The sequence below is a fragment of the Macrobrachium nipponense genome, chromosome 23 (assembly GCF_015104395.2).
Source record: "Macrobrachium nipponense isolate FS-2020 chromosome 23, ASM1510439v2, whole genome shotgun sequence".
NCBI classification, from domain to species: Eukaryota; Metazoa; Arthropoda; class Malacostraca; order Decapoda; family Palaemonidae; genus Macrobrachium; species Macrobrachium nipponense.
In genome coordinates, this window is record NC_061090.1 from 7,439,306 (window position 1) to 7,451,805 (window position 12,500).

Here is a 12,500-nt window from a genome sequence, read left to right on the forward strand (position 1 = left end):
AAAAGCACCCCTCTGGAGAGGTGGAACATACATCCTGGCTATGTGAACTCTCGAGAGAGACTGAGAGTTCCAAGCCCTGTAACCGGCTTATCAACAGCCAAACAGGAGCGTCGTAAGGGACTGGCCTAGACATCAAATGCACGGTTGATGTGGAATATACTATAGCAAGAATTAGTCAAGTTGCAAAGCATTGGAAGTTTACTGCCTATAACAGAAGTGGGGAATTTGGTCTGTATTTTCCAGTTTCTGATTTACTGCCGTGACAGAATTCTTATTTGCCTAAAGTTATAGTCCCCGAGGTCAAACAACATTAAAAAAAATAAATTAAAAAAAAAAAAACATCAACGGCTGTACTATGAGCAACACGAAGAAAATGCATGAATTCAGTAGTGAGGAATCCTATCAAATAAGTAGGTAAATAATCAGACGGTTAACAAAATCAGATTCCTCATTAGGACGCTCCGTGATTAACTTATTATTCTTTATTTTTACTATATTTTTAGTTCCGGTTTGTCTTCTGTAAACGGAGGAAAAAAATGTTTCCGTTAGATTTTAAATAAACTAAAAGGAAAGTGAAATAGAAAGATAAATAGAGAGAGAGAGAGAGAGAGAGAGAGATGGGGCTTAGATAAGATGCTCTCTAGCAAATTGAATTTGTTATCAGCGAAACCGCAACAGCCTCTCCATGTCCCCTTAATTATGGGGGACATTGGGCCCTGTCCCCTTCTTCTTTTTTTTTTTTTGCCGAGCCTGAGAACTCATATGTACGATCGTTGCTGGTAATATATATTATATATATATTAATATATATATATGATATATATATATATATATATATATTTATATATATTATATACATATATATATATATATATATATATCTTATATATATATATATAATGTGTGCTTTTGTGTTTAGAGTCCCATAGACTACAATTCACTAGGGAATATGTGTCCTGAATAACCACAATGGCCTCAAGAGCCATATCCGGCTGTAATAATAATAATAATAATCCAAACAAAAACTTCTTTCAGTTTTCTTCTGACGATTGAAAAAGAAACCCACAAATTCAATTTGTAACTTGTTTACTTCTAAGTATTTACATTAAGTTTTACTCCACACTCGAGTACTTTCAGGCCCTTCTGTGGCCCATTCTCAAGAGATGTTTGGGATGTTAGCCTGGGTCAAGGCCCAGCAGTCTTCTGGAACTTCTTCTCGTTGTGCTGTCATTTATGCGATGGCTGTTCTGGTTTTCTTGAGAGTTGCCAATCCCCTCTTGTCGCTCTGATATCCTGAGCTGATGGTCAATGGGATTCACCCTTGTGGTAAGGGTGTGGTCACCGAAGTCTGTTGGGCAGGAAACCTAATCTCCAGGTCAGCAGGGTCAATTCAAAAACAGTAGGCTTATATACAAAAGCAACAAATTAGTCACAGGAGGGTAGTAGAAGGTGCGCTTATCAGAGAGATCAAAGTAATTGAAGGAACAAAGGTTTTACCTCAGAAGATCCCATAAGCCGAGCTTTGATATTAAAAGAAGCTAGATTGACCCTGCTGACCTGGATATTAGGTTTGGTTTCCTGCCCAACAGACTTTCGGTGACCACACCCTTACCACAAGGGTGAATCCCATTGACCATCAGCTCAGGATATCAGAGCGACAAGAGGGGATTGGCAACTCTCAAGAAAACCCCAGAACAGCCGTCGCATAAATGACAGCACAACGAGAAGAAGTTCCAGAAGACTGCTGGGCCTTGACCAGGCTAACATCCCAAACATCTCTTGAGAATGGGCCACAGAAGGGCCCTGAAAGTACTCGAGTGTGGAGTAAAAACTTAATTTAAATACTTAGAAGTAAACAAGTTACAAATTGAATTTGTGGGTTTCTTTTTCAATAATAATAATAATAATAATAATAATAATAATAATAATAATAATAATAATCAATAATAATAATAATAATAATAACATTGATTGCAGGTCACAATAATATTGCATGTGAGTATATTGACTTTAATGGATATTAAAAGCTTTCAAACCTTGTGCTAGGTTCATCTTCGGTCAAGTGAACACTATGACTTTAAAAATTGATCGAACACCATGCAGCATCATCACAGCCCACAAGACGTTCTAGCAGAATAGCAAATAGGAATTCGAACATCAACAACGGAATTACCTATACTCTGCTTTTTCCATCTGTCCATCCGCCTGTGGTGTTTCCGTATGGTAACACTGCGTCCCGGGCTTTAGATAGTTACATTCAGCTTACATTCAACAACAATAATATCGTATTTCGAATATTAACGGTGTACTTCGCATACAGTAAATTATTAAAACACTTTTCAGTTGCAAATGTACACCCAGATATCCTTTTATTTACCTAAAACTTACACGTAGCGTAACTATTTAAAGCCCGGGACGCAGTGTTACCATACAAAAACACCACAGGCGGATGGACAGATGGAATAAAAAACAGTATAGTTGGGCTGTTGAGCGCTTCCTTCCTTCATTTGCGTTCGTCCTTGTGGAATGGTTCGACGGCTTTTTAAAGTTATAATGTTTGACTGAAGATGAACCTAGTACAAGGTTCGAAAGCTTTTAATATCCAATAAAGACCATAGACTCACATGCTATATTATTGTGGACCTGCAACCAATTATAATGATAATAATAATCGTGCAGTCCATTAAAGTACATCCTCATTATGATTATGGCATCTCCCTAATTTTTCCTTATCTATTTACAAATTTCAAGACAGTATTTACGTTGAATGCTCCGTATTGCCGTCAGTGCACCTCACGCTGTGTACTGTAGGCCTTACTTAAGGTTCTTTGCAACGTCCCCTCGGCACATATGCAACCCCTTTCATCCCTTTTACTGTGCCTCCGTTCATATTCTCTTTCGTCCATCTTCTTATCCAATTGTTTCAAACCTTTTTACTGTCAGTCTCCATTTAATTGCTGAGTGACCTCATAGGTTCCAGTTCTTGACTTTTGCCCTAAGGTCTATATTCTGTTCTCTGTTCCTAATTTTATAATGAGATTTAATAATAATAATAATAATAATAATAATAATAATAATAATAATAATAATAATAATAATAATAATAATACTTCAGACAAAGGTCTTCGGCGAAATGCAAACATTGAGATTATGTCCCTAATTAGCATACTATGATATTTAAAAAAATAACTCTACCATTAAATTATCGTTTTCATTTTTATCTTAGTTCCTATGAAGAATCTCATCAGCCTTAAACGCCGGTTATGTCAATGTAAAATTCATCTTACGTGATGGTTGAATGAATGATAGATCTGTTTTTCTATTATCTTTGTTGTTGTTTGCTGTCTCCCATTCACTGAGTATTCTCATCCGCCCCCCCCTCCTCTCTCTCTCTCTCCCTCTCGGTCAGTTTAGACTAAACATTTCTCTTTATTTAGCATAGTTTTCACTACCACCCTCCACCTTTCCCACTCTCTCTCTCCCTCCACGTCTCATCAAGCACTCAGAAATAATATGGGATACTTGAATCCATATCTGTGACTCTCTCTCTCTCTCTCTCTCTTAGTTTAGTCTAAAAGTTTTTTCCACTATCATACTTTTTACTCCCCCCTCCTCCCACCACCATTCCAAGCCTCTTCTCTCTTCGTCCCATCATCGTTCTTTTTCGGAATAATATGGGATCCATGTCACCATATTTGAGATTCTCTCTCTCTCTCTCTCTCTCTCTCTCTCTCTCTCTCTCTCTCTCTGTATGGTAAAGAGTACCCCTCACCGCACCCTTTGTATGCGGTGGGCCGCAATTAGGCATAAATATTGGCACGTCAACCTTCAACAAAGCTCTCCTCGGGACGGGGAGTCGCCACTTCTCGCGGTTAAATATGTTGACATCTGGCCTAACGCATCAACAAGCCAGAGCCAATTGTGTTATGGTCGCGTGGGTCTTCTTCTTCAGCCCTAGACCCATATCGAGGGACTAAACGGTGGGAATCTCGACTCTAAACGCTCCCTCTTAATCTCCGCCGTGCCGAGCTCGATTCCGCTCCGATGGGCCTCGTTCGTTCCCGGGTGATTTCTGGATTTTGTTTTTCTGTTTCCCCGTCATATTTGATGCTCGTGTCTTCGTGGTTTTAAGGGCAAGGTTCGATTGAAATGATCCTGTCGAGAAATCCAGGGAAGTAGCCTATAACTAGCAGCGTCTCTATGGAGATATTTTTAATACCGCTTATCTCTATTTGTGCAGTTTCCGGCCAGACCACGCACGTAAATAAACCGGTCTAAATGAGGTGGGGAGCGCCCTCCCCCGCCCTCGCAGAGGCAGGCTGGGAGGCAGGCAGCTGAGCGTCCCGGGGGATCTAGAGAGGCACCGCCTCCGACCATGTCTCACTTGCCCCGACACGCCTCCATTGGCCTCCATGTGGTATGGCTTATGACGTCACGGGGCCCCACACGCCTTCATTGGCCGGGGTGCCAGTGCTCTGACGTCACGGCCCCGACACGCCTTTACCAGCCCTTGGGCGTTAGGGTGGGCGCTCTCCAAGTCGGAATAAAGACCGCCATTCTCCGGCCCTGGCATAATTCTGTTCGGGATTCTGGTTTTGGCAAAAGAATGGCGGGAAGTTTAGCAGATGTGGCATGGTTCTTTAACTGAAAGAACTCGAAGGAAGTTGATTTTACGGGAAGAAAATGTCCTACAGTCATAGTGCCTCTGGGTTTAGTGCAATACTATTGGGTGAGTCTAGGTTATCGAAGAACAACAGCCTTTGTCAGGAGGTTCAACAAAAACCCTTAACTTTTTTTTTTTATGTCTCTCCCTCACTATCCCGCCACGACAGAGAGCTAATGTCGAAGTGATGGATGACACAGATGACATGTGGTGTAAGCGAAGCCCTCTCCCTCTCTCTCTCTCTTTCTCTCTTAGTGAGCTTTCACTGTGACCCTCGAAATGTTCGCTGGATTCGAAAGTTTGTAGCAACCTCGTCCTTTGTGATGTGTCACTCCAGCTATTAATATTGTGAAGCAAATGTCCCCGATGAGGGGAAGGACATAGGCAGGCTTTGGGGACCTCTCTGTAACCCCATCTCTCTCTCTCTCTCTCTCTCTCTCTCTCTCTCTCTCTCTCTCTCTACATGTCCTATGTTGTAGATCATATGGTCGAATATCTGCTTTTTCAAAAACGTTATTTTCGCACGTTATATTTTTCTGAAGTAAAGCGAATGGACTCTGTTTTTACAATGTGAAAAGATGTTTTTATTACTGAATTGTCATCGTCAAATATCAAGATTACAAGTAACAAAAAAATGTTTCCACAAATGAATAATTGCGTTGATTTCTTGCAGCGTAAAGCCGACTTGTTACTATTGAAGCATTTAGCTACATTTTCTGAATATGTATTTGCATATTTGTGTTCGTATACATATGCAATATATATATATATATATACATATATATATGTGTGTGTGTGTGTGTATGTATTTATATATACTGTATATATATATAATATATGTGTGTATTTTTGTGTGTAAGCATGTGCAAGCGCATTTTCGTATGTTTATATTTAATAGGTACAAATAACCTTTAAATTTCTTAATTTGTCAACCATTTTTTTTTGTGGATACGCCTGGTAGAAAAAAGAAAGAAAACCAAATGAATGATTAAAGCCTTGCAGTGATAAGCGCATCTAAACATTGTGAGGAAATCGAGAAGGTCAACTAACGACCGAGCGCAGTGTTTATCTGTTTCATTCGGTTTTCATATCCAAGTGCTGGCAGTTTTCGCCGTCATTCTCTTACAGTCGTAACTCTTCCTTTCTTTTTCGTTCGTATCTATAGTACTGAAGTTATTTAGTTCTCACATATATTTGTTTTATTCTTATTAATATGGTTTTTATGGTCTTTTTCTGCTATGTTTTTTTGTTTTATTTTGTTTTACTGGCGTCGGCTATTTAATAATAATAATAATATTGGGCACAATTTTCTGTGTCGAAAATGATGACAATGGTTGCAGGTCCACAATAATGTCGCAAGTGCGTATAAAGTCTTTAATGTATAATAAAAGCTTTCGAACCTTGTACTAGGTTCATCTTAAGTCAAGTGAACATTATGACTATAGTCATAATGTTCACTTGACTGAAAATGAACCTGGTACAAGGTTTTATTATACATTAAAGACTTTATACGCACATGCGATATTATTGTGGGCCTGCAACCATTAATAATATTATTATTAATAATATAATAATGATAATAATGATATGTAGGTATAGAAGACCCTCTTTCAAATAAATGGAATTGAATACGGTTACTGCATCAGCTGTATTTAATTCTTACAGTCATCTTATTGTACTTCTCTCCGTTATTGTTCTTCCGCTGGCGACTCTCCTGTAACGGCCATTCTTACATAAACGGAAGGATGACTCATCTTTTGGTGGGAATTCTTTTAATAAAAAGAATATAATGTATCTAAGTTGGAAAGTAACTATGCCGTTGACAGGTATGGCTTGAACCCGTATTGAAATAACGCGTTGGTTGGCCCGAGATTTTTCGTTGTTTTATAACTTTTTTTTTTTTATATATTAAAAAAGGTAGTCATGGTAGCATGAGTCTTGAAATGAAGAAACAAATCCACATTTATGTATGAGTACATATTTTTACTTTGAAATAACATTCTAAAGAAATCTCTCTATAGAGATGTGTTTTTGAATATATAGTACCCACACATACCTGTGGATTTGTTTCTCCACTCCTGGAGATGTTTCTTGGGTAAGTAGTTTACTGTAGTTTCCTGAGTTTCTGGGCCTCTTTTCTCTCAGGCTGTACCGAGTCTGATCACGCTGAAAGACTAGAGTAGAAGACTGCTCTGCAACGCCCCTGAAACCTGGCAGTTACTTTGCATCTTCGATATATTATGGTCTTGAAAGACTTCCCTCAAACAAGTGTTTATATCTGAAAAGACTTTATGAAAATTAAATGCAGTAATGCAGCAATCACGTTTGATTCCGATGATAATGTAATGGAAACAAGTTTGAATAACTTACTCAAAATGAGCTCATTTGGTTAGCTGGGACGATATATAGATAACTTTATGGGCATCGGTTTTGTAAATAAATACTCGCATGCAGTTCTCTCTCTCTCTCTCTCTCTCTCTCTCTCTCTCTCTCTCTCTCTCTCTCTCTCTCTCTCTCTCTCTCTCGTGAGGTATGAGCGCGTATTTTTGTCTTTACGTTTCCTTGCATGGCATATAACACATGCATACCCGGACATTCTAGCATTAGAAACTATTAAAATATGTGTACAGCGTATAATGAAAGAATGATTTCTGTATTGTAAGCAAAACGAGTAATATATACGAATTGCCTATCCTCGAGTCATGATGTATCAAAGAACTGGTCCCAAATTTAATTACCTAGACCTCCTCCGCTCAGTTTTATCAGAGTTAACTTTTTATTTATGCGTTCTGTCTTCTTTCTGTTTATGAGGTCGGTTAGTGGTGTTTGGCCTTCTTGTTTTTGTTTTTTATCTGTTTTTAACTTTTTATCGGTACTTTATTTTTTGAATTTTGTTGATTTTTAGAGCAATTTTTAGAGTAACTTTATTTCATTATTTAATAGATTTCCTGGTGATTTAATAACAAGTTGTTAGGAAACGCAAGAAATAAACACTTATGCTGAATTTAGTACTTTTCGTAATCCACCACCACGATTATTATTATTATTATTATATATATATATATATATATATATATATATATATATATATATATATATATATATATATATATATATATCTTTCACTGCTACCTTTAATTTTTCTACTGAACCATAAAGTTCAACTTAACTTTTTAACCATTCACTGACGCTCTGACATTCGTTAATTACTATACAGTCCGAAGCTTTTGAGTAACACGATACCCTAAAGCTGATTTTGTCTTGAGGATTTAGCCCACTGTTTACCATCCCTTGCCCTCCTTCCCCTCCCCTTCCCTCCCCCCCCCCCCCCCCTCCACCACAACACAACAGCCCAGTGGTCCCCTGGTGATTTGCCTTTGTCGGCCGCCTTATATATAGGTGGGACGAGAATGGCCGACGCTTCAGTCACCCGTAAGATCTTGTCCGAGAGACATCGTAGCCACTTTACTGACGAAAGAGACCTCTTGACCGAAGATTTTTATACTCATTTTTACTGTGCTGCTCATCAAGATTTACTTTCAAACAATTGTTTGCGTGATGTTTTATTTAGCTTTCTCGTTTGTGAACATTGAAAGAGGTGATTAACACGAAAGGCTAAATCATTAGAAATTGTGTGTGATTTCCAAAGGAAAGACGAAAACCAGGACGTCACTTTGGAAGGACAGTCATGTGTCTCCTGTTCAAGAGTAAAAGAACAGAACATCGAAGGCTCACTGTGTAGTTACCTCTTACCAGGTCTGACCGCGCGAAAGTTTTCTTTTGTGAAAAGCAGTTGATTGGTTGTCTGTGAGACCCGACTGTTAACCTCGAATACGAGTCAGTCGTCGAACCCATCATTCGGAAGTGCTTTTCTGTAGTGGTAGAATTTTGTTTATGGAACGTCAGCCAAGAGTTGCTTTACCAATGACCAGTTCAAATCAAGAAGATCCCCCTTCCCCACCCATATTCCGCCCATGGCAGCCTAACTTGCCTTCAACGCCTAGTCCGTCCAACAAAATCTGTGATCCATCTCGTGTTCGTGAGTGCCTTAATAAACGCCCAGATTTGAAGAAGATACAAGATGATATTAACGCAGGGGCTTCGGTGTCCAGACATGGCCACAGGGCTGCCACGAGCCATTCACCTTCTTCGGGCAGCGGCAGCTTAAAGCGCCGTCTGGAGGAAGACGGTGCCACCAGTCACGTCGGTCCCAAGTTCCTGAAAGTCGAAAGAGTCGACGGCAAGGAAACAAAACACTGCGCAATAAATAATGTCATCGGGGAGATTTGCAATCGTCCCTCGGAGGGAGCAGTGGACAGCAGCGGAAGCGCTCCCGAGGCGTCGAAAATCCACAGTCATTACGTCCAGTATCACGCTCAGCACGTAAATGCCCACCTTCCCCAAATGCCCGCTGCGTTTCCTTTCTCTTCTCCATTCCCAGGTTTCCCCTTCTTGCCAACTATGGACAGATTACCGCCGCTGAGTGGCCCTCTGCATCGCGACTGCCCGAGCCCTGGAAGGTTACCCTTCGTCAATGGCGGACTCTTCGGCAGCCTGCCAGGTCCCAGCGTGCTCTCCGGCTTCGAGGCCCTCTCTGGGCCCTTGGTGCCCCTCATGGACGTCCTCGTTCCCGCGGCAGAAGTAGAGAGGGTGTGTGCCAAAAGGCCGCGCCCGAAGCGCTTCTCCTGCCCTGAGTGCCAGTCGGCCTTCAGCAACAAAGGTCAACTGAAGGGGCACCTTCGCATCCACACCGGGGAGCGACCCTTCGCCTGCGGCCACCAAGGCTGCGGCAAGAGGTTCACCCGCAACGAGGAGCTCACGCGACACAGGCGCATCCACAGCGGGGCGCGGCCCTTCCCTTGCCCCCTCTGCGACAAAAGGTTCGGGCGTAAGGACCACCTGAAGAAGCATATCAGGACCCACCAGAGACAGACGGTTGTTCCCCCTCAGCCGTTCCTTCTGCATCATCTCCATCACCTGCAGCAGATCCGGCATCCATTGTAGGGACTCGTTCGTGGGGACTTTCGCGCCTTTCATTTCTCTTGATATCACCTCCAGGTGGATTTGGAAAGAGCCACAAGTTGCAGAACAAATATGTTCAATAGCACATACGGTTTTGGGGTGTCATGCTCCCTCTATTTATTGACATACGTATGTGTACTGAACATTCTTTTTATATGATTTTAATTTTGACCATTTATTTATTATTTTTTATGCTCTGTAATTTATAACTAATCTATAAAAAACTAGCTATTTATTGTTACGACTCAAAACGCCTATCCTTAAAATTTTGTTTTGTATATTTCGGTTACTTCCCTATAACTAGTACTTTAGTCGACATATTTTTAATAACTAAGGTCTCTTCTTTCTGTATTTCCCTTTACGTCCTCGCACTTCTTCCTAACGAACACCATAACAGTCTTTTGGGAACTTGAGTTCAAAGTCAATGGCCCCTTTGGTGGGCTTGTGCCATATGAATAGGCTCCATCTTCTGCCTAAATATATAATGATAATAACAATTAGTGTCCTGTTTAGATAGTGGCGATGCTTTTCCCTTGAAATGAACCTGTTTTAATCGTTACTGACTTTCATGTATTTTTTTTTTAACTCTACGTTAACTGCATGCTGAAGAGGGAGCATGTCGCCCCTAGACTACTAAATGCTTTTGAATATAATTCTTCAATTTGTGCGCTTTTTTCGAGTTCCATGTGACGTTATTGATCTGTTATCATCCAGGTGGAATTTCTGGATATTCTTTTCCTTGCCATCTAGCTCTTCCAGAGCAGTCGTCAATAAACACAATACCGATGTGATAATTATAAGGAAACTGTTTTGTAAATAAAATTTATATTTATTTTTGAATCTAAGTCAGTGGAATAATATATCGTAATATTAATATAATAAAATGTTGTGAATAACACACGTGCCTCTTTGATTACCATCCTTTATAAGTCTTTTGTTTCAAATGAATATTTCTTAAGTATTTTGGACTGAAGTTCCATTCAATGATCAACTGGAATTTACAAGAATCCTAAACCATATTCTTAAGAAAGGAATTAAATATCCTGGTTTCATAGGACGGAAAAAAAATGTCTTTGACTGGGCTACCTAATTAAAGTAAATATTTTAGGCTGAGCAATTTTAAGTTACTGAAGCAAATGTCTTCTAACGATGAAAAAAGATATAAATCTTTTGTTACATAAAGAGTGTATGCATGTGTACTACACTAATAAGGTAAATTAATATTAATAAATTTAGATTCACTAATATAAAATCAGCCTAGATGTGTTTTCAGATACCAGCAGAAAACGATCAGTATTATCCCATCAACTATCTGAAACGGTGAATGTTGATAGTAATAATAATAGAATTTGTTTTCAATGTTAACCCCTTCATAACAAAGAAACACTTAAAATATGTACATAATAACCGTGGTGATATTGTTAACAATACTTCTGGTGTTAATCATAACTATGCAAGCAATTTAAAAATGAGAATGATTCATATAAACATTTTTTCTGATTTATTATCAAACTAAAAGCAATAACCTCTTGCGAGTTGATGGAAAAAGTAAATAAGAAAAAACGAAAAAATTGTATTAAAAAATAATGATGAATTATACCTGAGAGAGTAAAAGAAAGTTAAGGTCGTTTATTATACTTTAATTTTGAAGGAAAATTAAGGTGACTTGACTAGAAAATCTGAAATTGAATAAATCGTCAAGTAGACATTCGAATAAAAACTTTTCGAATGAAAGATTTTATATTTCCATAATTGTAGAGAGGAGGTCAAAAGTAGTTGAATTACAAATGTTATATATATATGTATATATATAATAATATAATATAATATAATAATTATAGTATATATACATATATATATCTATATATATTATATATACATATATATTATATATACATATATATATATATATACTATATATATAATATATATATTATATATTATATCTAGATAGATATAGGACATGTAGCTCGGATTAATATATATATATTATATATATATATATATATATATATATATATATATATATACTATATATATATATATATATATATATATATATATATATATATATATATTATAATATATATATATATATTTATATTACTTAGATAGATAGATAGATCATATAAACGTACACAACCGATTGCTTTAATAAAACCTAGATTGCTAAGCAGTTTAGGCAAAAACCGTTTCCAGAATCTCTATTTATTCCAGATCATTCATTCTAGTAGCCACAAGAAATCTAGATATGTACCCAGAATAATATATTTACTCTAGATCACTCAAGTTCAAGAAAACTGTATATGCTTGACAAATATTGCTTATTTAATGTAAACATTGGTCTTTTAACCAGATGATAAAAGTTTACAATTTTTGACAAAGCGGTACGCAAGTATTCCAGATTATTAAATATATGAACAAAATTTTACGATTAGGATAGGCATAGGCATACCATTATGTTAATAAGGTTATGCCTGTGTTATGTGATATACTTAGCGAAGGTGAAACTTGTGATAATCCATTACAACCTGTTGTTAGCTACAATCAGGGTCCTAGCTACAATAGTATTATACTGAGAGAAAACGATGAGAAAAACTTCGTAGTAAATCGAATTAAGTTCTTAATATGTATCTGCCATCATTAAGTAGCGTATATAGCGTTTTTGCAGTGCCAAATGGATAGTTAAATTGGAACATTATGCATGGACAAATCATGAACAAGTTATTTTTTTGTTATTAAGGCTTAGGTTTTAAATAAATTACACAACTATGTATATCGTGCAAGAATCTCTTCATCGGTGTCAGAAATAATT

At 37.9% G+C, this 12,500-nt stretch overlaps 1 protein-coding gene across 1 annotated transcript; it reads left to right on the forward strand.

Annotated features, from left to right (window-relative positions):
- The first annotated feature begins 8,082 nt into the window (after positions 1-8,082).
- On the forward strand, positions 8,083-10,033 carry LOC135196146 (Krueppel-like factor 14). Its single transcript, XM_064222702.1, has one exon. It carries the CDS (start codon positions 8,558-8,560, stop codon positions 9,665-9,667), a length of 1,110 nt encoding a protein of 369 aa, XP_064078772.1. The 5' UTR covers positions 8,083-8,557; the 3' UTR covers positions 9,668-10,033.
- The last annotated feature ends 2,467 nt before the right edge of the window (positions 10,034-12,500 follow it).